Genomic DNA, 27221 nt, shown 5'->3' on the forward strand with positions numbered 1-27221 from the left:
ACCACTGAAATGCTGTATTTGTGGTTTTCAGTGAAGGTGAATCCACCTCTGCTCTACAACAAAATCACCTGAACGAAAACATACCAACACAGTGAAATGTTTGCATTTCTCTCTTTTATAGACAAATATTTGAATTCATTTCTTAAGGGGAGCTACAACAGACGTAAATGATGATTTAGGAAGAATTGCACTTTTTATTTTTTCCAGAATTTTTAGAAATTTCTATTCATGAGATTATATCTGATAGCGTAAAGAGTATGCATATTTGGCGTGCTGTCCGAGGGGAGGGCTCCAAGCTTGGAATGTGTCCCGAGCCCAGAGTATCCAGTATTCCAGGAGACAGGCAGTTACTCTAGGAGAGCTGGACAGGGCCGTAGAAGGTCTTTAACCCATCAGCAGGACCGGTATCTGCTCCTTTGTGCAAGGAGGAACAGGATGAGCACTGGCAGAGCCCTACAAAATTACCTCCAGCAGGTCACTGATGTGAATGTCTCTGACTAAACAATCAGACTTCATGAGGGTGTTTCAGGCAGTTTCACCCTGAGCACATGTGACAGACGTGAAAGGGTCTGGAGAAGCCGTGGAGAACGTTATGCTGCCTGTAACATCATTCAGCATGTCTGGTTTGGTGGTGGGTCAGTGATGGTCTGGGGAGGCATATCCCTGGAGGGACGCACAGACCTCTACAGGCTAGACAATGGCACCCTGACTGCCATTAGGTATCGGGATGAAATCCTTGGACCCATTGTCAGACCCTACGCTGCTGCAGTGGGTCCTGGGTTCCTCCTGGTGCACGACAATGCCCAGCCTCATGTGGCGAGAGTATGCAGGCAGTTCCTGGAGGATGAAGGAATTGATACCATTGAATGGCCCCCATGCTCGCCTGACCTAAATCCAATAGAACTCTTCTGGGACATTATGTTTCGGTCCATCCGACGCTGCCAGGTTGCACCCCAGACTATCCAGGAGCTCAGTGATGCCCTGGTCCAGATCTGGGAGGAAATTAGGGGTGCAACGGTTCAGATTACTCACGGTTCGGTTTGTATCACGGTTTTAGGCTCACGGTTTCGGTACGGTTCAGTATGTGCTATGTTCAGGTAAAAAATTATGACTGTCAAATAAAAATAAAGAAAATAAGAACAAATAATCAAACAGCACAAATAAATACAGTAAAACAAATATACAAATAAATAAAGCTTTTCAGGTTTTTCATGTATCCAGTTTTCAGGTACAGAAATTGAATAAAGTAGCCAATAAAATGTAAAACAACATTGCATGTAATCTTAACTGTATAAATAAATAATTAATAATGATTGATCTTTAAGTTACTATTTAGTCATGAGAAATGAGTGATTTCCTTGTCTTTTGTTGTTTGTTTAATATTAAAAACACATTCAGACAGCAGGAACGCAATGGCTGCTGTCTCTTTAAGACATAATTCCCGGATCAGTACACTGATACTGAACACATGCGTTCTTTAAGACATAACCGACTAGGATACTCGCCAAGACGGGCATGTTGACATAATTTTGTGTGAATTTGTCCGTTCAAGCACAAGACTTGAAAGAGACCTCAATATGTGCGCGCTTCGGATGAGTGCACAAATCTTCTCACAGCGCGCGCGTAAGTTCTCTTTCGCGCCTTGCACTCGAATGTTTAAATTGGCAAGATTAAACGCAGATAGCAACGTGTGCTGTTCAGGTCTCACCTGCGCTTGCGCGCTATCAACACCCGGGTGATGACGGCGTAAATGACTGGTTAGATAGAGCATGCGGCACTCGCAGTGAACAAAGTTTAAGAGAGGCCAGAATGCGTATCGATCGACAAAATCATACATTAGCCTAACTCTGTCTGCCTGTTTTATTTATTTTCTACAAACCATATTATAGATGCGTATGCATCGTCAGATATGAGATAAACCGCGGTGTAAGTGCGTGCCGAACCGAGTGTGCAGAACGGTACGGTTCGATTTTTTTTTTTTTTTTTTTTTAAACCGAGAACCGTTTCACCCCTAGAGTAAATACCCCAGGACACCATCCGTCGTCTCATTAGGAGCATGCCCCGACATTGTCAGGCATGCATACAAGCACGTGGGGGCCATACAAACTACTGAGTACCATTTTGAGTTGCTGCAATGAAATTTCAGCAAAATGGACTAGATTTCTGCATCATTTTTTCACTTTGATTTTCAGGGTGTCTTTGAATTCAGTCCTCTGTAGGTTGATAATTTTCATCTCCATCAACGATGTGGCATCCTTTTGTTCCTAACACATTACCCACTCCATATCAGTATAGATATCCAGCATGATATTTTCCCCGTTGAGATCTCATGTGTTTTCAAAGTTTTCCTTTAATTTTTTTGAGCAGTGTTTATATCTATCTATCTATCTATCTATCTATATATATGTGTGTATGTGTGTGTGTGTGTGTGTGTGTGTGTGTGTATATATATATATATATATATATATATATGCCTTGTCTCATGCTGATTGGTTGGTTTATCTGAACGTATTCCTCCAGAACTTTGTGAAATTTAATTTAGGAAAAAGAAAGAAAAAACATCCAAAATAATGGCCATCAGAATTTTTAAACATTTGATTTTTATGATATATTTTTTTAAAATCACCTTTAAAAATTCTAAGCAATGGTAATGTAATAAGCAGTCATTTCCTGAATTTCATATTTTATTCACGCATTAAATGCTGTATCTAATTTATTTATAATTAGTAGAGATTTAGAAGAAAAAATGTAAAAACATGATCATTTACGAATGTATATTCATTTTAAGTGTTTTCTTAAAAAAATTGTTAATTCATCTTTTGTTAAAATATACAAAGTTTATTTGTGTATATTTAGTATAAATGCAACATTTGAAATCTATATATACACATATACATGTATGTTATAAATAATATATTATATATTAATAAATTAAAATGTTATAAATATAATTAAAATACAATAATCAAATATATATGTAAATAATATAATAAATATATATTATAATATATAAAATATATAGTGTTTAAATAAAAAAATTTTAGTGACATGCAAATGTGTGTGTGTGTATATATATATATATATATATATTTAAGTAAAAAATATAAAATGCATTAGGTAGATGACTGCACTTCAGATAAGCTGAGACTATAAAAGGATGCTTAATTTGCATTATTTGAATATTTTAATTTACTGTATGTTTATTTCCTTTTCATATTTTCATTTTTATTTGAAAAGAAAAGGGAAGGAAACCACCTGTAGTAGTACTTCCCCTCAAAAGCGAGATCCAGAAATCCTTATGAAACTTCAAGCACGCGAGCTTCCCTGTTTAACAAGGAAGAATGAGGTAAGTCAGGGAGACGGGACTTCAGCTTCCCCCTCGGGGGTCCTGTGTGCTTCACGCCAGAACGCTTGACTGTGGATGTCACCATGCGTGTGTCACGATTTGCTCTGTTTTGTGGCCTATGTGGAAGACATTGCCAAGGGACATTTAAGAAGAGTTTAATTCAATCGTTTGGTTTAAAGGAAATGATTCTGATCTCACGCTATGAGGGAACAGAAATGTTGCTACATTTATAGCTTCAAACTAGCAGTCAATAGCAGCAGTGATTAAGTTTCTTCAGTCTTTATCTCCGAGTTCATGTGTTTGCCTGAAGAGAGCAACATTAAGTGACATGCTAAGTTTGATTCTCTAAAATACCAAAGTTCCTCCAGCTGTAGGTTTAGATACGCTCCGCAGTGCTCGTCAGCCCCCATTTACATCTCTCCCATGACATTTGGGCTCAGGCCCGGATCCGGCCTTCACCCACGCCCAGCCTAAGGGAGCTCGTATGCCAGTGTACATCCCAATCAACACTAGAAGTGGAGTCCTCACGATGCTTACGTTCATGACAGTCTTCTCTCATGCAAAACGCATCCCTCTTCTGTTTGCATTTTGCCAGAAATGTGCCTCATGAAGAGTACTTGAGTACAGTGATTCACGAACGGAGAAGTGACTCGCTAGGGCACTGCTTCAGGCAAGAGGGAAAAACCTTCTCAATGCCCTGGCATTTATCTGAAGAATCATTGACCCTCATAGACAACAAGTGCTGTAAACGGTTTGGCAAAGAGTCTGTTCTGTGTGTATAGACACTAAAAGCAATTCAATATAGTCTCTTGTTCTTCACTGGACAAATAAGGACAAATCAGATTGCAGCTGGTCATGTTTAAAACATATATGATAATGGATTCAGTGTGACTTCTCTGAATAAACTTTCATATTATCAGAGATTTCCATCTGAAAGCAGTTGGATTCAGCAAGATGAATGTTCACAGCAAATGTAATTGTTAAAATTCCCCCAAATGGTACAAAGCGTTGACTCACCGCTGTCTTTGGGAAAGGTCATTATATCCTCCAAAGAAGACGTTTAAACGTGTATTATTCATGCCATTTCAGAAAAGTGATTTGTCAGTGTATTTAAACAATTCAAAATGTAGATAACAATGAAAAAATATTATTTAAAAATGCTAAAGGAACTTTTATATAATTTTATTTCTAAAATATATATAGTTTGCACCTAAAATTATATATATTTATACAACAGTTCTCGAATCTGATTGGCTGAGAGGTCTTTCCAGCCGTGCGATATTCTACTAGTATCGCCACAGGAACCGTTTCACCGTTTGAATCACTCCGCTGTCAGCATTCTCACAGCGAGTGTCATGGCGGACGAGCAAACCCACCATACTGTTATAGATACTACTGTTATTTTGTAATTGAAGTAGTTTTAAGAGTTTTTTTAGGCGAGAATATAGTTGTTTAGACCTCAGATATATGATTTATATGTAAACATAGCGCCTATTTGAAAATTTGTTTAGACGCTTTAGGAGATGTGAGCTCCAGGCCGTCAGCGAGCGTTCAGCGCTCATGTACCCGCAGAGAACAGCTTCATCTCAGCCAGTGCTTCTGCAATTTGTTGCTGGCTCTTATGTAGATAGTGTTTAAACATGAGGTATAATTCGTTTTGGGTATATCAAATGGTCAATCTTTAGTCTTATTAATATATTACTAAGATTTGGATTAAGGGCTATATTAAGTTTCATAACTTTATATTTACATTAAAATTAAATCCTGTACTAACTAGAGCACTGCTTTTGTACATTTAACTGAACTGTTTGCGTGTGTTTATTTCCTATTTTACTTCTTATACTGTTATAATGGCTAAATAAATAGTATAGTTCAATAAATACTATTTTATATAAATAACATGCCATATTTTTTGGTATTGAGAAAGAGTCTGTTAGTGATTTCGACTTCAGTGAAAGTTACGTTAATACGCCATTAGATGGCAGCAAAGACTGTCTTTATGAGTGAGTCAGTCGCAAAGACTTTTATATTGAAATGGACTAAAACAACATCTTACAAGACTCAACTGACAAATTGACTAGTGCTGTCATGGGAATGTCTTAAATGTTAAAAGGACAAAGACAAAAGATATCGCTTTCCTCAGCGGACATTCAAACTGATTTTTCCAATTATGAATAATATAATATCAGCTAGATGCAGGTAATGCACTCGCTCAGATGATCTTTCTCTCTCATAATACTCTACATATTACAGTGAGTTTCAATGAAGCGACTCAATGTTCCTTCGTTACTAGTTCTAAAGTGACGTTTTAGACATAGTAACAGAGGCTTGGGCTCAACTGTTAAACTATCAACTTGAGATTTGAATCTGTGGCGGAAGGAAGTAGTTTCTCACAAATAAGGGTTTTAAAGATAATCCGTTGTTGTTTTTTTATTTATTTACGAACTTGTGCCGTCAAACTGTTATAAATGCAATATCACACTCGTAGCCATGCAATATGGCTGTATATCAGCACGCTGTGATTACCTACGGCCGAATCACAGCCGTGCTGATTTACAGCCATATCGCATGGCTACGAGTATGTTATTGCTCATATGTGTGTGTATATATATATATATATATATATATATATATATATATAATACACACACACACTAACCAGCCAAAAAAGAGTTGCTGTTTTGGTTTAAATAGGCAAATGTTTAAGAGTCTATGACTGGATCATTACTGCAGTGATTATTATGTTTCTAGCATGTTTGGCAACAGTTCTTCTAACCCCAATTGATCGAGTGTGTAGCTTTTCATTTCTTAAACAGCCATGTAGGAAGACACATCATGGCCATACTCCAGGATGACAATGTCAAGATTCATCAGGCTCAAATTGTGAAAGAATGGTTGGGAGGAAGCATGAAGAATCATTTTCACACATGAATTGGCACCTCTGAGTCCAGACCTTAAATTCATTGAAAGTCTTTGGGATGTGCTGGAGGAGACTTTACAGAGTGCTCACCTCTTGTATTGTCAATACAAGATCTTGACCAAAAATTGATGCACCTCTTGATGGAAATAAATGTTGTGATGTTATTTCCATCAAGAGGTGCATCAATTTTTGGTCATCCTGGAATATGGCCATGATGTGTCTTCCTACATGGTTGTTCAAGGAATGGAAAGTTACACAATCCATCAATTGGGTGTAGAAGAACTGTTGCCAAACATATACATGCTAGAAACATAATAATCACTGCAGTATCATAGACTCTAAAGCATTTGTCTATTTAAATCCAAACATCAAGTTTTTTTGGCCGGGCAGTATATGTTTGACCAATATGTTGTTTATATTATTATTATTAACTTAAAATGTCATATATTCACCTCTAACCTCTTATATTAAATACATATTTAATTCAGTTTAAAGCAGACAGGCGAGGAAAAGAGACTTTTGTATATGATTTAATAAGCTTAAAGCATCATTTAGCATATTTTTGTATATATTATTTATATTAATAAATATTTATTATACATTTTCCCACAGTTGTAAGACAGTACACAATCTTATTAGCATAGAAGAATAAATCAAATCATATAAATCATAGCCCCTAACGCTGTATGTAATACAATTAGCTGACACAGGCTGAGGTGTTTCACTTGAGCAGCCCTGTGATTTCTCAGCACAGGAAAGAAGTGACAGTCGCAGCTCATCATTACTCATACTGACTCATCAACAAGCCCAGAGGCTGTCATTAATGGAGTGCTCAAAATAGATAAATAAACCAACGAAAGTATTTCCTGTCTCCTAATAGTTAAAATCTAAAGTATTTTGAATATAAGTAATCAGATTTAGTGTAGTGTCATCATTTATAAAAGGCATTTAATTCCTCAAAATACATCTGATATAGAAACATTGTATAGCAAAAGATTTAATATATATATAGTATTACCATTCTGTATATACTTATGTCACATTTTACTTATACTCAATGTTTACATGTCTGTGTTTGTTGGCACAACTGTCTGTACTGTCAGTGCTCTGAAATTGAGCCTCATTACAGCATTTCACTGCTCACTGAACCCTGTGCAAACTGTGTAAATAACAAACTAACTCCATCTTGGCAACATATTACAAAAAAATATTGTGAATTAGAACACTAGGTATTGCGCACTATAAAAACTAGCACATTAGCCTAGGTGGTGTGTGCCACAAATTCAGAACAAACTGCACATTTTAGAAACAAAACATTACTAGCTAGTGTGCACTAGGCCATGTGCACTATAGTTATACAATTCTATGAAAGAATGAATACATCAAATATATGTCTCTGCAACATCATGAACTAAAGATTATACTTTATGTAGTGTAAGTTTTTTGTCAGCTATTGTTGACTTTTGCAATGTTTTTGAGTCTCACCTTCAATCATGTAAGCAAACGTCATGAATCAGAAGTCGCGCGTTACTTCATGTAGAGAGAGAGAGAGAGAGAGAGAGAGAGAGAGAGCAAATTCCTCCGCGTTGTACAGGTTATGAATATTTGTTGCTGAAACTTGAATTGAGCGGAAGAAAGGAAAACATCTAGGCTACTTTCGTTGTCGCGTTTTTGTTTTCTTCTCACACGAGACAACTAGACTTTCTCAAGCGGCTGGCATAGGCTATTATCCAAAGAAACCGGCGATTTATATCTGTATATTCTGCAGAAAAAAAACAATGGCTTTTATGTTTAAACACATGATAGGGGGGCAGCTGAAGGATCTTACCGGGGGTCTTGGAGAAGAAAAACCAGAAGGAGAAAAGTCAGAAGCTGGAGCAAAAGGAATGACACACGAAGAGTTCGAACAATATCAAGAACAGTTGGCGGAGGAGAAGTAAGATTCATCAAGTACTATTTCCTTTGCGGTTTGGTCATGACCAAAGAATATGATTTTAAATGTGTTATATTTTTGAACATTTTCAATAAAATGTATATAAAATGTATAATAATAATAATGTATGTAATGTTTAATAATTTATTATTATTATTATTATATATTCATAATTTTCCCCTCCATTTTCTATTTCGCTTGGTAATAGCAAATGAATTAGTTTTGTTTATAAATGATAATTTAATGCATTATTGTTTATATAATAATTGTATTAATATTTGTATAATTTCCAGATATTTTATTTTATTTTATTATTTTATTCAACAACAAATTCCACTTTACCAAAAAAGGAGGCTGCTCCTTACATATTCTGACACAGATGAATATTAAATGAGAACCTGGTTAAATGCCACAATAATAATTAGTTTTAAACATTATATATATATATATATAAAATCAATTTATGAGGACCCTATCCCTCCTGTCTGAATTTAATACACAAATTGCATTGCACAGTCACTTGATCAAATGTAATACAAGGAGCTGTAGAGAAGGTCAATGTTTATCTCCAGCTTCCTGTATTTCTGTGGTTTAATCAATAGTGCGTGTCACCTTGCTCTCCAGATCCGTGTTTCTCTGGTTTGGCCTTGAGGACAGTGACTCCTCTGCAGAAATGCATATGCAGCTGTTTTTCTTCTATTGTGTGCATTTTTGAATGGCATCGTATTACATTGTCCTAGACATAAAAAAAAAAGTTAACTTCACTACTAAACAATATTTCATATTGATAATGTTATGATTTCATATTGATGTTAATTATACATTTCAGTGAATCTTGTTTAAGTGCTTTTGTGTCTATCTAACTTCTGTTTTTCCACTAGGATTGAGCGAGATGCCAGTTTTGCCCAGAAGAAGGCTGAACGGGCCACGGTCAGGAGCCACTTCCGGGAAAAATATCGACTTCCAAAAGTAAACATCACTTCAAAGGGATAGTTCACCCAAAAATGATTTTTTTTTCATCATTTACTCACCCTCAAATTGTTCCAAACCTGTATAAATGTCTTTGTTCTGCTGATCACAAAGGAAGATATTTAGAAGAATGTTTGTAACCAAGCAGATCTCGCCCCCCATTGACTACCATGTTAGGGAAAAAATACTATGGTAGTCAATGGGGGGCGAGATCTGCTTGGTTACAAACATTCTTCCAAACATTCAACCAAGAGATCTCGCCCCCCTCCTCCCCTTTGAAAAAAAATACTATGGGGGGCGAGATCTGCTTGGTTACAAACATTCTTCCAAACATTCAACCAAGCAGATTTCACCCCCCATTGACTACCATAGTAGGAAAAAAAATACTATGGTAGTCAATGGGGGGCGAGATCTTCTTGAGATCTCCCCCCCTCCTCCCCTTTGAAAAAAAATACTATGGGGGCGAGATCTGCTTGGTTACAAACATTCTTCCAAACATTCAACCAAGCAGATTTCACCCCCCATTGACTACCATAGTAGGAAAAAAAATACTATGGTAGTCAATGGGGGCGAGATCTGCTTGGTCGCAAACATTCTTCCAAACATTCAGCCAAGCAGATCTTGCCCCCCCCCCCCCCCCCCCCCCCCCCCCCCCCCCCCCCCCCCCCCCCCCGCTGACTACCATAGTAGGAAAAAAATACTATGGTAGTCAATGGAGGGCGAGATCTGCTTGGTTACAGACATTCTTCCAAACATTCAACCGAGCAAATCTCGCTCCCCATTGACTACCATATTAGAAAAAAAATACTATGGTAGTCAATGGGGGGCGAGATCTGCTTGGTTACAAACATTCTTCCAAACATTCAATCAAGAGATCTCGCCCCCCTCCTCCCCTTTGAAAAAAAAATACTATGGGGGGACCTTCAACCAAGCAGATTTCACCCCCCATTGACTACCATAGTAGGAAAAAAAATACTATGGTAGTCAATGGGGGGCGAGATCTGCTTGGTCGCAAACATTCTTCCAAACATTCAGCCAAGCAGATCTTGCCCCCCCCCCCCCCCCCCCCCCGCTGACTACCATAGTAGGAAAAAAAAATACTATGGGGGGCGAGATCTGCTTTGTTACAAACATTCTTCCAAACATTCAACCAAGCAGATCTTGCCCCCCATTGACTACCATAGTAGGGAAAAAAAATACTATGGTAGTCAATGGGGGGCGAGATCTGCTTGGTCGCAAACATTCTTCCAAACATTCAGCCAAGCAGATCTTGCCCCCCACTGACTACCATAGTAGGAAAAAATACTATGGGGGGGGCGAGATCTGCTTTGTTTACAAACATTCTTCCAAACATTCAACCAAGCAGATCTGGCCCCCCACTGACTACCATAGTAGGGAAAAAAATACTATGGTAGTCAATGGGAGGCGAGATCTGCTTGGTTACAAACATTCTTCCAAATATCTTCCTTTGTGTATATCAGAACAAAGAAATTTATACAGGTTTTTTGTTATTTCATTATTAACTTGTACTTTTTATTTACAGAGTGAACTGGACGACACGCAAATTCAGGCTGCGGCAGATGACGTGGAGTTGCCCACAGAACTGGCCAAGATGATCGCTGAAGACAACCAGGAGGAGGAGCAAAAGCAGTCTGTCCTGGGTCAGCTGACCAACATTCAGAACGTAGATATTGATCAGATAAAAGAGAAGGCCCAGTCCGCCCTCGAAGACATTAGACAGTCGGCTGAAAAGTGTGATGTCATGTAATCCAGGCAGAGCTGGACTGCTGATTGAGGATCGGATGTTTCCTCAGCTCCGATGACTTCAGGGAGAATATAGAGAATAAATCAGATCCATAAACAGCATAATGAGATTCTTTGTGAAATACAAGCTCCCACCCAAAGCCAAACAATCATATATACATTTGAAGTGTTTGTTGATATTGCAAATAATGTGTGCCACACTGAATACATGTTATGCTTTGTCATATTAGTGGCTTAAGGCAATAATTATCTGTTAACATCTTTCTACTTGTTGTTCTTTAGTGCTTAAAATATGTTGTATTTGTTTATATGTGATTGACTATTCTACATCTACTTTAAATAAGCCAGAAAATGTTACAAAATACATTATTCTGGTCTGCTGAATACATATTACTAAAAAGTATAAAATACTAAACTGCTTAAATGATACTATTAAACTATGTATGTATTTGCACCTTTTTATGTACTCAGTCAGTATATTGATGTATTTATGTGAAGTGTGTAGATGAAACATTAATTTGTTTTTTTAGGTGAAAGAGAACCTAAATATAAACTTGTAAACAGTCTTTTTTAAATTTCTTTTTGTATACAATTTATTTATTTATTTAATGTCAGTCAGGGTTATTGTAGTTAAAGTTTTTTTACTTGAAATAAAATAAATGTTAACTGAAATAAAATATTAAAAACAATTTTGTCATTTTTAGTAGTATATGCTATTTTTATACCATATTTATTTTATTTATATATTATTATATATATTTAATTTTTTTAAATGTCTACATAGTTTTTTATTTCAGTTTTATTTATTTTAGTATTTTATATATTTATTTTAGTAAATGAGCAACTACCTGAAATGAAATAAACTTAACTAAAATCAAAATGAAAACGTAAAATATAAAAATAAACATTAATTCAAATTCATAATTAAAACTACAATAGTATCTCGATGCTAAAATAACAGTGGTGTCAGTCTCATAAGTTTGCCGCCAGTTTAATTTGAAATAAAATGGGAACCACTGTTAAAGGTCGATGTTTCTATGACTCATTTCTGCAACGCAACTTGGTGCATCAGGAAAAACATTCCGTCTCCATGTGTCATTCAATCGCTGTTTATAAGACGCATGATTCTGTTTGAAACAGCGATGGACACAGAAGCGGATCTTTTTTATCGTCAGCTGCCCAAAGTGGTAAGAAATAGATCCGTTAATAAAACAGAGATTATCTTTTAATGAGCTCAACCCAATGTATTTATATACATTAATGAAAATAGGTAATGAAATCAAATACAGTGTTTTTCTTTTCTTTCAGGAGCTGCACGCGCATCTTAATGGATCTGTCAGTTTTGAGACTATGGAGACGCTTATACAGCGCAAGCCGCATCTGAACATTGAGCACAGCATGACCGCCATCCGCCGCGGACAGCGCCGAACACTGGACGAGTCCGTATCAAACACCAGTACAGTTCAAATAAACTGAACTTTTTCACAATTACATTACAACATGCAGTGGTAGAAAAAGTTAGAGACTGCGTCCGAAATAGCATATTCTCTGAGTAGACCGTCAAATAAGTACGTTCTATATAGTATGAATGTGTGTATTATGAATGTAATACATCCGTAATGTGTCATTGTCATTTTTTGTTTTTAGTTCAGTAATAACAGTCAAATACAGAACAACAACAACAACAAAAAAGAGGTACAATACTTAACAGTTCAGAGAATGTGAGATAAGGAACAAAACAACAACCACAACAATAATAGGCTACAGAATAAACATTAGCAATAAAAAGCTAACAAACAAAAGTTTAACATTAGGCAGTCACGTGAATTTGTATTGTTTTCATAAGTTTCTTATTTTGTGTTCTCATGTTCCAAATAGTTTCAAAGTACATCTTAAAATCAGTGTTACAGAAGGTGATAAATGATTATTTTTTTAGTTATTCTTGACTTGTGAATGTAAAATGTTGATAAAATAATTAAAATATTAATTATGTGATTTGGTTTTCAGTAAAATAGTAAAAAATATTGTAAGGTTCTACATTTAAATCTTTTTAAAGTCAATCCAAAAATGAGAAAGGGCAATTAAATAAATAAATAATAAATAAATAAATATTCAATATCGTCAAATTATATCCACATTATATATATATATATATATATATATATATATATTATATATATACACACACACTGTATATACTGTATATACACACACACACTTCTTAAATGCTGTGCCATGATATATGCTAAGGTTCAAGCCATTTTAATTTACTTGGAGGACTAGATCCAGCATTAAAAGAGTACCTTATAAAATTATTATTAAAACATTTATCAAAGAAGGAGAGACCATTTACTAAAAGTTGTCCATTTCTGACCTACAGTATTAGTGTCAGTTGTATCCAGGGTTGCCAGGTTTTCACAACAAAACATGCCTAGTTGCTACTCAAAAGTAGTGTTCCGGGGGGTAAAATACGCATTTTTGGCGGGGTTCCCCTGGTAAAATTCGCATTCCAGGGACTAAATATCATGTTATTTGGGGTCGCTTCAACCCACGGACATGAAAAACGACCTGCGGCAACAGTGTTAAAGTAGCCTAATTCTGCGGGAAAAGCGCAGACTTGACAACACTGGTTGTATCTTCTCTGGTGGCCTCATGGGAAAGTAAAGTGTTCATTCGCCACAAGTTGTTCATCTGGGTAAATTTCGACTACTGTTTTATGAATACCGTGAGTCCGTACATATTTCTTCCCCCAGTTTCACAGATAAGGCTGAAGTCATGTGTCAGTGCCATTGTTTTGTCTCAAGATGCACACCAGTAATGTTTTTCTCTAAGGCACGTTTATAAAAGCTACTAATTGAACCCTAAATCCTGGCTTAATATAAGCCCTGTCTGTGAAACCAGGCCATTGTCCCACTGTTTTTCCCCTATTATATAATAGGGAGGTATACATATTAGGATTAAGACATTATTTTTTGCCAACTAGACTAGTGCTCTAAATTTGTAGTGCACACTAAACTGATTTTATCTTTCTAATATATTGTGAAACTAAAAATCAATTAAAATTAGTTCCATGAGTCCCGAGAAGAAATAGCACCTTGTCTTCTGAAGGTTACATCGATACACCAGTAGGTGGCGACAAATGACTTTTTGTGTATTATGAGGAACATTTCCCCAGGAACGAGGGACTTTGGTGTAGTACTCTGTGTGTTTTGACTGCAGGAACCAGGGTCTAAATAAAGTTCCAGGTAAAAAAAATCCCCATCAGAAAGTCCCTGCTCGCGAGGTAGTAGGAGGTTCAGGCTTTATTAAGCTTATATGCGGAGGACGAAATCCAGCGGGAACTGGAAAGTCGCGCGCAGTCCTACTCTTCTGACAAGCTGGCAAGGCTTAGATTAAGCCAGGATTAGGCCTTAGTTCAATTAGGGCATTTAAGTAGCTTTTATAAACGTACCTTAGGAAAGAACATTACTGGTGTGCGTCTTGATACAAAACAATGACACTGACATATTTTAAGATATGTCAGTACAAGTTGCTTTCAGTTAAAACAGCTCAAACATGCAGTTTGGGACTAGGCTTAAGCGGTAACCAGGGGATGGCTGTACAAGACCTAGTCCTGATGTTATTTTGGCAATTACAGGTGAGCTAAGCTAAGTTAGTGTATCTCTCCATTAGGTGTTTTCAAGTGTTTAAAGTGATTCATCAGCTGGTTGATTCAGAAGAGGACATCCTAATGGTAAAGCAACATTTACTCAATGTTTTATCCTTTTGTACCTTGAAGAATAAATTGGAAAAGGGAATTATTATTATTATTATTAAAATAGGTTGCCAAAGCAGTCATTCAAGAGTTCGCAGCAGATGGCGTTAAATACTTGGAGCTGCGTAGCACGCCACGGGAAGTGACTGAAACAGGTACTGGAAGCAGTTCATATGTCAAACAATTATTAGAAGCTCGTTTCTGCTTTTTGTTGACATTTATTTTTGTCACAAAAAGGTCTGACTAAACAAAGATACATTGAAACTGTGCTGGAAGCCATCCGGCAGTGTAAACAAGAGGAAGTTGACATTGATGTCAGGTAATTTTTAGTTATTAATTCTAGATTTTCTAGATGACAACCTGCTTCTTTTATGGTCACCTACTGTATGTTTGAACAGGTTTCTCGTGGCTGTGGACCGCAGACACGGGCCTGAGGTTGCCATGGAGACAGTGAAGCTGGCAGAAGACTTCCTGCTTTCTAGTGATGGAGTAGTAGTCGGACTTGACCTCAGTGGAGACCCAACCGTGAGTTCAGATTGCAATTAACATCATACTCGACTTGTTTCTGGCTGCAGTGTCCATATCTTTGATCATACAGGTCGGCCATGGAAAAGACTTGCTCTCTGCACTTCAGAAAGCCAAGAACTGCGGTCTGAAGTTGGCTCTACACCTCTCAGAGGTCAGAGCACATGGAAACATCTCTGTACTGGAAGTATATTTATGAATGCTTTTACGCGGTTTACGCAAGAGTTTGTGTGTGTTTCAGGTTCCTTCTCAGAGAGACGAGTCCGAGCTGCTGTTGAACTTGCCTCCTGATAGAATCGGCCATGGAACCTTCCTGCATCCTGAGGTCGGTGGATCGGACAGCCTTGTGGAGAAAGTCTGCAAACAAAATATTCCTATTGGTAAGAGTTTTACATCTTAATGCCAAAATTACATGCTTGAACTAGAATAGTTTTTTTTTAAACTATTTTACCATTTTATTTTTTATTTTACTTTAGGTAACACCTCGTTACATGTAGTTACTATATTAATAAAAATAATTATGCATATTTACATGCAACTAACCCTTCAACAAACCTAATCCTAACCATAACCCTATAATAAGTGCACATAGTTAATTAATATTACTCAGTACTTAAATGTATAATTACACTGTAACAAGGACCCCTTAAAATAAAGTGTAACCTCACTTTATTTTTATTTTATTAACTTTTTTTACTCATTTTCCATCATAAGAATATTTTTTCAAATTAATTTCTATTTTATGTTATTAACTAATTTATGTTTTTGACTAGTTTTCCATCATAATTCCAGAACTACATACTTTAAAGAATATATTTTAACTAGTTTAATATTTTATTTTAATTTCTGAACTAAATAATTATTTTTAAAATTATTTTACTATTTTTATTAATTGGAAAATTACATTCTTATACTTTGAAGAATTATATATATTTTTAACTATTTTACTATTTAATTTTATTAACTATTTTATGTTTTTGACTAGTTTTCAATCGTATTTCCAAAATTACTTGAACGTAACTAGTTTAATATTTTATTTTAATTTATGTTTTTAACTAGTATTCTATTGTAAATTCAAAATGACATACTTGAACTTTAAAGAATTCTTTTTTTAAACTATTTTATTTTTATTTGACCTTATTTTTATTTTATTAACTATTTTATGTTTTTGACTAGTTTTGAATTGTAATTACAAAACTACATACTTGAATTTTAAAGCACTTTTTTTTTTTTTTACTATTTTAATATTTTATTTTCATTTGTTTAAATAATATTTTTTAAAACTATTGTAATTTCTAAATTACATACTTGAAATTTAAATAATAGAATGTCAAATAATTATTTTTTAAACTATTTTACTCTTTAATTTTTATTTTATTTTATTCATTGTTTTTATACTAGTTTCCCATCATAATTCCAAAATTACATGCTATATATATATATATGATGGAAAACTAATATATTTTTAACTACTTGTCTGTTTTTTTTTTTACTTTGTTTTATCTAGTGTTCTGTAGCTGGAACTTTAAAGAATTATTTTTTAAAACAATTTTTAATTAAATGTATCAATCTTGTTTTGCAGAGCTGTGTTTGACCTCTAATGTCAAAGGTCAAACAGTGCCTTCATATGACAAGCATCACTTCCAGTACTGGTATAATCGAGGACACCCATGTGTTCTCTGCGTGAGTTTTTCCCCCACACCATTTTGCAGTTCAGACACTTAAATGAATGCAAACTAACTTATTTCTAAATGTTTCTAAATTCTATTAGAGAATAACAATATGCCTGTTTCTCCTCCTGTCCCGTCAGACGGATGATAAGGGCGTGTTCTGCACGGATCTCTCTCAGGAGTACCAGCTGGCCGCCTCCACCTTTGGTTTGACTCAGGAGGCCGTGTGGAGGCTCTCCCAGCAGGCCATTGGATATACCTTTGCCCCCGAGCCAATCAAACAGAGGCTGGAGAAGAAATGGGCGGAGCTCAAACAGCAGTTTCTCCCATGAAGAAACAATGACAGCTGTAAACTTCACCAACAGTCCTACCTCAGAGAGCCCAAACTGTGCTTTTCAAAAATGATGAAGGCACATTGTTGCAGCTAATTATGTCGGTTTCCTCAATTTCAAAGCACACACTGCATTAATATCTTAATACATAAACAACCTGTGTTGTGTGAAACAGAGTTGGAGTATTTAAATTAAACTGATTTTAATATTTATGATAGATTATTGAATGTTTCTTGAACATTAATATTGTTTTTTAATATTGTATATTAATACAACAATATTAAATATAAGTTTATTAATTACACAGCTTGTGTGAAAGTGGTCTGTTTTCTTTTACGTTTTCAATACAGTTTTTGTTGTTTTTTAATACTCCATATTTGGCACAAAAATTTTTTTTAACCTTCTTTGCATATTTTGCGGCGTCAGTCGATCTGATTGGACGAGCACAGCACAAGACGATCAGTTAAAAATAAAGGATTTTCTCGTTTCAAAAGACTAAAAGGTTTTACCATTAGAGGGCAGCAATTCATTTTAAATGTTCCTTTACTGTTTATTACAAACTGCAAAGCAAGTTAGATGATTCTGGTTTCTCTCTTGGATCAGGTTACACAGCTCAGATCTCGGACATGTTAAATGTTTGATTGGGTCATTGATGGATTTTGTTGTCAGCTGTATGTCCACCATTTTATATCCTCAAAGATCTTCTGTCCCCTCTAGTGCCAGAGCTAAAAAGTGTCTGTGACAGCTTAGCATGCAGTTACAAAGTCACCGTAAAATCAAAATGGACAATTCTTGTTTTTGTTTTTTATGGAATATTGTAGTATTTATTGTAAATGTTTTATCCGTGCACGCCATTATTTTATTTAAATGTCATGTCCTCGTAATCTGTAATCAAAATAACTTCCCCTCCCTCTTGCAGTGATATCTCTTCTCAACCTGTCACTCAAATGAGATCGACCAATAGCAAACCACAACCATCCAATCAATTCCCCATGGACAAAATCAAGTCCCGCCCTACATTTAGAATAAAATTAAAATAAATTCACTTTGATATACTTCACAATAGGGAAGAAAAGACTATCGCAACTTCTGTTTCATGCCGACTTTAACTTCTCAAGACCAAAGTAGTAAGTGGCTGTGAATTTATTCTTCGAAGACAAAAAACAAACGTGAACCCACTAACCCTGTACTCCACCACATTGTGGTTTATGCCGCCTTGACGTGCTCTCAAAATACGAGTTTCCTAGGGGGGAAAAAATTGCAAATGAACGCCCTTCCATTTCGAAACTTGAATGCAATGAGGTCGTAATCACGACTTCAGAAGTGGAAATTATAAAATTTCCGATAGCACGTGAAGGCAGCACAAGTCTTTGATTTCATATCAAGCTTTTGAGAGGAAGCACAGAATAGACTCCATTGTGCGCGTTGGGCACCCCAGATCTAACATCAATTTCTCCTGAGGTTTCCTTAAAGGATTAGGCCTAGTTCACTTTAAAATGAAAATTACCCCAAGCTTTACTCACCCTCAAGCCATCCTAGGTGTGTATGACTTTCTTCTTTCTGATGAACAAAATCGGAGATATATTAATAAATATCCTGATGACAGTGAGCGATACAAACGAGTATGAAGCTGAAGAAAGTGCTTCCACTCATCATAAATGTACTCCACACGGCTCCGGGGGGTTAATAAAGGCCTTCTGAAGTGAATCGATGCGTTTGTATAAAAAGAATATCCTAGATATTTCTAGAAGCTAGATATTTTACTTCATAACTTGTTAAATATGGATATATTTTTTTACACAAATGCATCGCTTCGCTTCAGAAGGCCTTTATTAACCCTCCAGACCCATGATGGACGGATGCATTTTCTTTAGCTCATACTCATTGGTCCCGCTCACTGCCATTATAAAGCTCGGATGCGTCAGGATATTTATTATTTTTTCTCAGACTGTGTTCATCAGAAAGAAGAAAGTGGTGAGTAAAGGTGAGTAAAGCTTGGGGTAATTTTCATTTGAAAGTGATATAAGGGGTCCTAAATCTGCAATAGTAAAAAATTGTCAAATGTGTTTTCAGCTCTGTCTCTAGGTGGTGTCAAATTACAGGAGTGACCAGGGCTAGTTGTCACACTTTTCTGTTCGCAACCATTCAGAAGTTTGGGGTCGGCAAGATGTTTTTTTTTTTTTTTTTTTTAATTAATATGCAAGGATGCATAAAATTTATCAAAAGTGACAGTAAAGATGTTTACAGTGTTATAAAAATATTATATTTAAAATAAATGTTGTTCTTTTGTACATTCATCAAGAATCCTGAAAAAAATGCATCACGGTTTCCACAAAATATATTAAGCAGCACATCTGTTTTTAACATTGATGATAATAAGAAATGTTTCTTGAGCAGCAAATCATTAGAATGCTTTCTAAAGGATCATGTGACACTGAAGACTGGAGTAATGATTCTGAAAGCCATCATAGGAATACATTTTAAAATATAATAAAATAGAAAACAGTTATTTTAAATTATTATAATGCTAATGATAAACATAAGTGACATCTTTCAAAAACATTTAAAAAATCGTACTGACTCCAAACTTTTGAACATTTCCACTGTTATTACCCACTGGCCAGTCTGTAAACCATCTTTTGTGCTGTTTTTGTGATAGTTGTATCTGTTTGTTTAAAGAGTGGACCTCCTATTGTACCTTTAACAAGTCACATTTCTCATTTATTCAGTCGTAGCTTTAGGGCCTCTCTGTCCAGTGGATGTAAAGGGCAGAGGTCAAATCATTCAGTCAATACACAACACAACTCGTATTATCATCTCTGACCATGACACCTGCACAAATGAGGCCACGTGTAAGATTTTTGTTGTTTAGCACATAACTATGCTATGCGTCTGTTGGTTTTAATCTCTTCAAATTAGTCTGGACAGCTCGAGACAATGTCTCATGCTTATTTAGTAGCTTTTGATTAATGCATCTTTGTTAATGCATATTACAATAAGACTGATGAAATTTTAATGACCTAAAGGTGTTTATGGATGGTGACCTCCAGCAGTCTCCTGCCTCTTCAATCATTGCTTGATTTGTTGCTCATTTATGTTGTTTATAATGGCTTTATCATGGATTTTTGCGGTATGTTATTGGTTTAACTTGTATAACTTGAACAGCTTTGCATTCATTGCAATACCTCTGAGAGGTGTGTTATCACATTTTTAGATGTGATAATTTCCTTTGCTTGGCTAAAACAGTCACATGATGCTGGCAGCTGTCCAGTGAGATATTCCACAGAGGCGTATCTTCTTCACAAGGCCTCTGTTATGTTGCTTGTGTTTGGAAAGCATATTTGACAAGCTGGTAATGATGCCAGACACACACAAACTACAAAGCTTGTCTTGCTGATATCACCTCAACAATGCCCAAATGCATTTGTTGTGTTAGCAAGAGCTTTGACTCCTTTGTCTGCAAAAGCAAAGAGTTTTTTTTTATTGTTTGAAAGCAGCAGAGTGCTTGAGTTTTTCTGATTTCAGGCAGGCATGAAGTGCTGTTCAGGTGAAACAGGTTCATTTAATTAAATCATCTTTTAAGACAAGCTGTCCGAGAGATATTAATTGCTCGCTGATTGTTATTTCTTCAAGTGCATTAATAAAACAATCCAGTCCATCCAGATGCTTGAGAGTTTTAATTGAAAAGCAGAGTCAAAAATTCGTTACCCCCCTCTATTTCACACAGAATGGCTTTAATGTTGCCAAAATTCACTCTGATGATGTCTAATCTCATCTGTTTTATACTTTATAAAGCATTTTTGTCTGATGTGAACAGTTGCAGATATAAAGCATCAAATCCGACGAGGCAGCATTAGATGTTACCAAAATTTGTCAACCTCCTCTATTTCACACAGAATGGCTTTAATGTTACCAAAATTAACCCTGCTGATGTCTAATTTCCTCTGTTTCGTACTTTAAAAGTCATTTTTGTCTGATGTGAACAGTTGCAGATATAAAGCTGGGTCACCAAATCCGACAAGGCAGCATTAGATGTTACCAAAATTCGTTACCCTCCTTTATTTCACACAGAATGGCTTTAATGTTACCAAAATTCACTCTGATTATATCTAATTTCCTTTGTTTCATACTTTAAAAGTCATTTTTGTCTAACGTGAACAGTTGCAAATATAAAGCATCAAATTTGACAAGGCAGCATTAGATGTTACCAAAATTCGTTACCCTCCTCTATTTCACAAAGAATGGCTTTAATGTTACCAAAATTCACCCTGATGATGTACAATCTCCTCTGATGTTACCAAAATTAACCCTGGTGATGTCTAATCTTTTCTGTTTCATACTTTAAAAAGCATTTTAGTCTGATGTGAACAGTTGCAGATATAAAGCTGAGTCACCAAATCTGACAAGGCAGCATTAGATGCTACCAAAATTCGTTACCCTCCTCTATTTCACAAAGAATGGCTTTGATGTTACCAAAATTCACTCTGGTGATGTCTAATATCCTTTGTTTCATACTTTAAAAGTCATTTTTGTCTAATGTAAACAGTTGCAGATATAAAGCATCAAATCTGACAAGGCAGCATTAGATGTTACCAAAATTCGTTACCCTCCTCTATTTCACAAAGAATGGCTTTAATGTTACCAAAATTCACCCTGATGATGTCTAATCTCCTCTAATGTTACCAAAATTAACCCTGGTGATGTCTAATCTTTTCTGTTTCATACTTTAAAAAGCATTTTAGTCTGATGTGAACAGTTGCAGATATAAAGCTAAGTCACCAAATCCGTCAAGGCAGCATTAGACGTTACCAAAATTTGTTACCCTCCTCTATTTCACACAGAATGGCTTTAATGTTACCACAATTCACTCTGCTGATGTCTATTATCCTTTGCTTCATACTCTAGAAAGCATTTTGGTCTGATGTGAACAGTTGCGGATATACAGCAAGGCAGCATAACTGGTTACCAAAATCTGTTACTCTCCTCTAATTAATGAACTAAGTACAGATCAGTTTGTGATTGGTTGTTTGTTTTCATTTCACAATGTGCGTCAGAGAAGCCTATACTGAAGAAAATTAATGGTAGTTTGATTGGACAGCATATTATTCATCTAATTAGACAATATAGCATCTGTGTAATCATAAATAACATATACTGCATTCACTGTGCCGTTTTCCTGCTGGATTGGAAGATTATTATTGTACAATTACAGGTTGCAACTGCTCCCACGCGTTTTCTTTACTTCAGAGTTGCCCAGGGTGATGATTTGTTTTGAAACAACCTTGCAAAATGAGCACCATGCAGAGGTGTCTTGAGAACGCCGTGGCTGCCCTTTCAGGGTCCTTAAAGTCACTGTAGCATGTAATTGTGGCAGGAGTGCCAGCGAAAAAGAATTGGATGGTAGAATGTATTGGTGCAAACGGGGGTTTCAACAGTAATAGATGCCTCTTAATAAAGGCTGAGCAATTTTGTGTTCAATAACAATCCAGTTTTCACCCTGGAAATTGACCCGGTGGTATGAACAGTGGAAAATACTTGTTGAGTTGCTGGGAAAAAACTTCAGATGTAGATTTTTTGAGCAGTCTGTCTATCTATCTATTTATCTATCTATCTATACTATCTATCTATATCTTTTGTTTGCACTATTTCATATTTCTCTTTACTACAGAAACAGGGCTGTGATGATCTTATTGACTAGATTTGTCACAGGTGTATTCATCTGTTTCCCTGAATGAGGTGAGCTACTGTTCGTTTCAGAAGATCCATCAAGAAGCAATAAGGATTGATGTGACTGAAAGTACAAAAAGCAGAATCTATCTGGGTGAGTAACATTTTCATATAAAGGTACCAAACAATCCACATAAGCTTGTCAGAGTGTGAAATTTCAAATATGATATGAAGCTGTATGAATGCATGTGAGCAGGGTGAATGACTTATTGATCTCTGGAATGATACGCTATGGGCCAAATTTACTAAACAGGCCAAATTAGCGTGAGAGTGCAATTCCACAAATGCGCCAATGGGAGTGGAAACTTTTGCGTGTGATCTACTGCTGACGCGCAAATTAAAGAACACAGGCGCAGTCAAATCATTTACATAATGACCAACGCAATCTACCAAGAGCAGCGCAAATTAGTCTCAGCCTCAGATGTCACGGCCACAGACCGTTGGCTGAACGTCTGATGCATATGGCATACTTATCTGGAAACACTTCAGGAGTATCGAAGTCGTCATCTGGTTGGTTGAATTCTACAGGATGTCCGGGAGACGTGTGTGTCGCGTTCTTTAACGGTCCGCCTGGAAACAAATGCCGTTTTGCCAAACCCTCTCGTAGAAGAAGAACGCCGTCATGTTTACAACTGTGACAACGAGCGCTTATTAGGATCAACTAAACGCTGGATTTTCAAAAGTATGTGAAGTTCGCGGCTCCATTGTTGCAGTAAACTTACACAATGTTCTTGAATGAATAATTTATTAGATGCATGCTGGTCTCAGGGTTGCCAGGTTTTCACAACAAAGCCCTCCCTATTGCTACTCAAAACTAGCCCAATCGCATTTCAGTGGGTCCCACGGTAAAAAAATCGTGTTCTGGGGGGTAAAATCCACGTTATTGGCGGGGTTCCCCTGGTAAAATTCGCATTCCAGGAGCTAAATATCATGTTATTTGGGGTCGCTTCAGCCCGCGGATATGAAAACAACCTGCGGCAACAGTGTAAAAGTATTCCAATTCCGTGGGAAAACTGCTGTTATTGTTGGTACATCGACTTTCATTTTCATGCCCCTAAACCTGGCGCGGAACAAAACGAACTGTGATTGGTTGCGTTACATGTCAGTCAAACGTCTTCTTGGGCGGTCCTTGACCAATGAAAGCTGCGATAGAGTCCAGACCTTCTGCCGTCAGTCTGAAGGTCTGGCTACACGAGACTAAGCTCCAATTAGTGTTTGGTCGCAAATAAGCAGAGCTGATGCTCATCAGGTGTGGGTCGACACAGGCTTGTTACTTGTTACATGTAATATACGGATAACGTCTTCCTCTGGCATTCCAAAGAAATTAATACGAGTGGAAAATATTTTCTCCCTTCTACCACGTGCTCTCTGTTCTCTGCGGTGTCTCCTCCTAGCAGCAACAATTGCAGCCATGTCGCAAAATGGGTTAAGACATGCTTTTTTGGGGCGTTAAATGGTGCAAATACCAGTAAATTGACTAGCACAAACATTAGTAAATCGTGTTGTGTGATTCATTGAATTCATTCATCTCCTCCCATAAATTTTGCATCTGAAAGGGAAACTCCTACAAATGCATATGCAATAAGGTCAGCTGCAAAAACAACATCAGTCCATGCTTCAAAATTTCTTGCTTTTTCAACCATTTGTTGCCCCCGTGCCAACTTTTTTGAGACCTGTAGCAGGCATCAAATTGTAAAATTTCTCAGTTTAAACATTTATGTTATCTATGTTCTATTGTGAATAAAATATTGGCTCATGTGATTTGAAAGTCTTTTAGATTTCATTTTATTCAAATTTAAAAAAACATCCCAACATTTCCGGATTTCGGGTTGTATATGTATTAGCTATGTAATTTTTTTTTTTTCATGAATTCCTGTTGAAATGATATGTCTGTTGCTTCCTTTTTTTCCTATTTGCTTTGTTGGATGTTTTCTATATATGTGTATTATCTTTTGTTGTTTAAAAAACAAAAAAATATGAAATAATATTTCATAAGTACACATTTTTCAGAGCTCCCTCGAAAATATTTTCAGATCTATGTAGTTATTTGCATTTCTTCTAGGATATAATAAATTTGAATACTTTAAAATGGAAAATATTCACAAACTGTTGAAACCGGCAATTCTTAATGTTGCCCAAAATAGATGATCTTCCAGCAGCAAAACCCTGGAGTGCACTATGAATTCATTCTCTCTGTAGAAAACCGTTGAAGCCCACGGCATCCTCATTACAACAGACCTGGAGGTAAGCCCTGAAAGGAGCAGTCCGTGTCATATTTACAGAGTTTGAGATGTTTGCTTTCTCTGATAGACTCTGGAGCTGAAAGCTACACTTTTGTGAAAGCAATTGTTACACATGACCTTGATACAAACGAGAATGACAATTGACAGAATTCTTTAAATAAAAACTGAAACCAAAAAAACACACAGAGGCCAGAATTCCATTCCATTCCATACACGTTCCATTGTTATATATATAGTGTATATCTATCTATCTATCTATCTATCTATCTATCTATCTATCTATCTATCTATCTATCTATCTGTCTGTCTGTCTGTCTGTCTGTCTGTCGTTCAATACATCCGTCTATCCATCTATTGTTCCATCGTTCCATTATATCTATCTGTCTGTCGGTCTGTCTCTGTTGTTCAATTAATCTGTCTATCCATCTATTGTTCCATTGTTCCATTATATATATATATATATATATATATATATATATATATATATATATATATATATATATATATATATATATATATATATATATATATATAAATAGAACAATGGAACGATGGAATGATAGATGGATAGTGAATTGGGTGAATTGGAGACTGACAGACAGATATATATATATATATCTGTCTGTCAGTCTCCAATTCACCCAATTCACTATCCATCTATCATTCCATCATTCCATTGTTCTATTTATATATATATATATATATATATATATAATGTATATGTCTGTCTATCTATCTATCTATCTATTTGTCTGTCTGTCTGTCGTTCAATTAATCTGTCTACCCATTTATTGTTCCATTATATCTATCTATCAGTCAGTCCGTCCGTCCGTATACCGTTCCATCCAGCCTTCTATCCATCTATCATTCCATTGTTCCATTGTTCTATCTCTACCTATCTATCTATCTATCTATCTATCTATCTATCTATCTGTCTGTCTGTCTTTGTAACTTTGCGGACCTTTTTCATGCTCAAACAGCAACATTACACACTAAAGAACATTGAAAATGTAAAAGTAAATGCATAATAGGACCCCTTTAATAAACTTTTTTTTCATAAAAATAATATAAATACAATTTCATGGCTGGCAAATAGACCTTCACATGTAATTTTCAAAACTCACAATTGTTTAGAGTTTTTGTCTACTGAAAGTCTTTTGGAAAGAAGTTTCATTAGCTGAACAGTCGGTATGTTGTTACTGATCAATCTATCTATCTATCGATCTATCTATTTGTCTAACTGTCTGTCTATCTGTTTTTAAAGGGGACGTTAATGAGCCGTCTGAAAGCAGTACGGCGTATGGTCTTGGCCCACTGCTGCTCAGCATGCAGGCAAATGCCAGACGAAACAATGACAGTGTCACTAAAGTTCTGCCAACGTCTTCCTGTCCCTGAAACTGCTGCCACCTGTCACCTAAAGATATGAAGCGAGTGGCAGATTCCCACTGACTGGACACAAGCAGATGACATCTGTCAATTATACAGGATTTACCATGGACCTGTTTACTGCCTGAGGTGAAAGACATAGACTTAATGTGGTCACAGTACATTCTTTATTCCTATTCATACTGTCATTTTTATTTTTACAGGGGATTGGGGTTGTTTCAGCAGGTAGCAAAATACACTTTCCAATCTCTACTCAATGCTTCATGCTCACAATAATTTGGTTTAATCCACCAAACACTCATATGGTTTCACACCACACAATACGAACATGTCGATGTCTGCAGATTGTGCTGTGATTGACCTTTGCACTTTTGACAATTTACTACATCCACAGAGGCCAAACAATTTATGACCTTGATATAGACTACAGCCATCAGGGCCAGTGTGTAGGCTAGAAAATATTGGAAAATATGAATATGTTGTATCAGCACATCAGTGTAATGTTGTTGGTTATATTCCCTCAGTGCTCAACTTCATGTGGGACAAGTCAAAGGTCACAAGAGGTTGTTCGTGTGAGTAATACAGGTGAAATAGCACCTGATGAGGAATGCAGCAGTCCAATGATGTGGAGAACTGTGATATGGGCCCAGTT

General features: G+C 36.2%; 3 protein-coding genes across 3 annotated transcripts in view; 2 read left to right on the top strand and 1 right to left on the bottom strand.

Moving 5' to 3' along the window:
- Nucleotides 1-7659, bottom strand: part of kxd1 (KxDL motif containing 1) — a 50527-nt gene extending 42868 nt beyond the window's left edge. Inside the window, exon 1 of the mRNA XM_051883359.1 lies at nucleotides 7655-7659. Within this exon, the coding sequence (XP_051739319.1) occupies nucleotides 7655-7656 (2 nt within the window). The 5' untranslated portion in view covers nucleotides 7657-7659. The remainder of the gene's footprint in view (nucleotides 1-7654) is intronic.
- Nucleotides 7660-7817: 158 nt separating this feature from the next.
- cplx3a (complexin 3a) lies at nucleotides 7818-11632 on the top strand. The gene is made up of 3 exons (XM_051883360.1): nucleotides 7818-8202; nucleotides 9081-9168; nucleotides 10712-11632. Exons 1-3 carry the CDS (start codon nucleotides 8045-8047, stop codon nucleotides 10934-10936), a joined length of 471 nt encoding a protein of 156 aa, XP_051739320.1. The 5' UTR covers nucleotides 7818-8044; the 3' UTR covers nucleotides 10937-11632.
- A 322-nt stretch (nucleotides 11633-11954) lies between these two features.
- adal (adenosine deaminase-like) lies at nucleotides 11955-17517 on the top strand. Its single transcript, XM_051884885.1, has 10 exons — nucleotides 11955-12119; nucleotides 12241-12371; nucleotides 14605-14665; nucleotides 14754-14841; nucleotides 14924-15005; nucleotides 15085-15211; nucleotides 15285-15365; nucleotides 15453-15591; nucleotides 16794-16894; nucleotides 17022-17517. Exons 1-10 carry the CDS (start codon nucleotides 11970-11972, stop codon nucleotides 17211-17213), a joined length of 1152 nt encoding a protein of 383 aa, XP_051740845.1. The 5' UTR covers nucleotides 11955-11969; the 3' UTR covers nucleotides 17214-17517.
- The last annotated feature ends 9704 nt before the right edge of the window (nucleotides 17518-27221 follow it).

This window comes from Ctenopharyngodon idella, chromosome 24 (assembly GCF_019924925.1).
Source record: "Ctenopharyngodon idella isolate HZGC_01 chromosome 24, HZGC01, whole genome shotgun sequence".
NCBI lineage: Eukaryota > Metazoa > Chordata > Actinopteri > Cypriniformes > Xenocyprididae > Ctenopharyngodon > Ctenopharyngodon idella.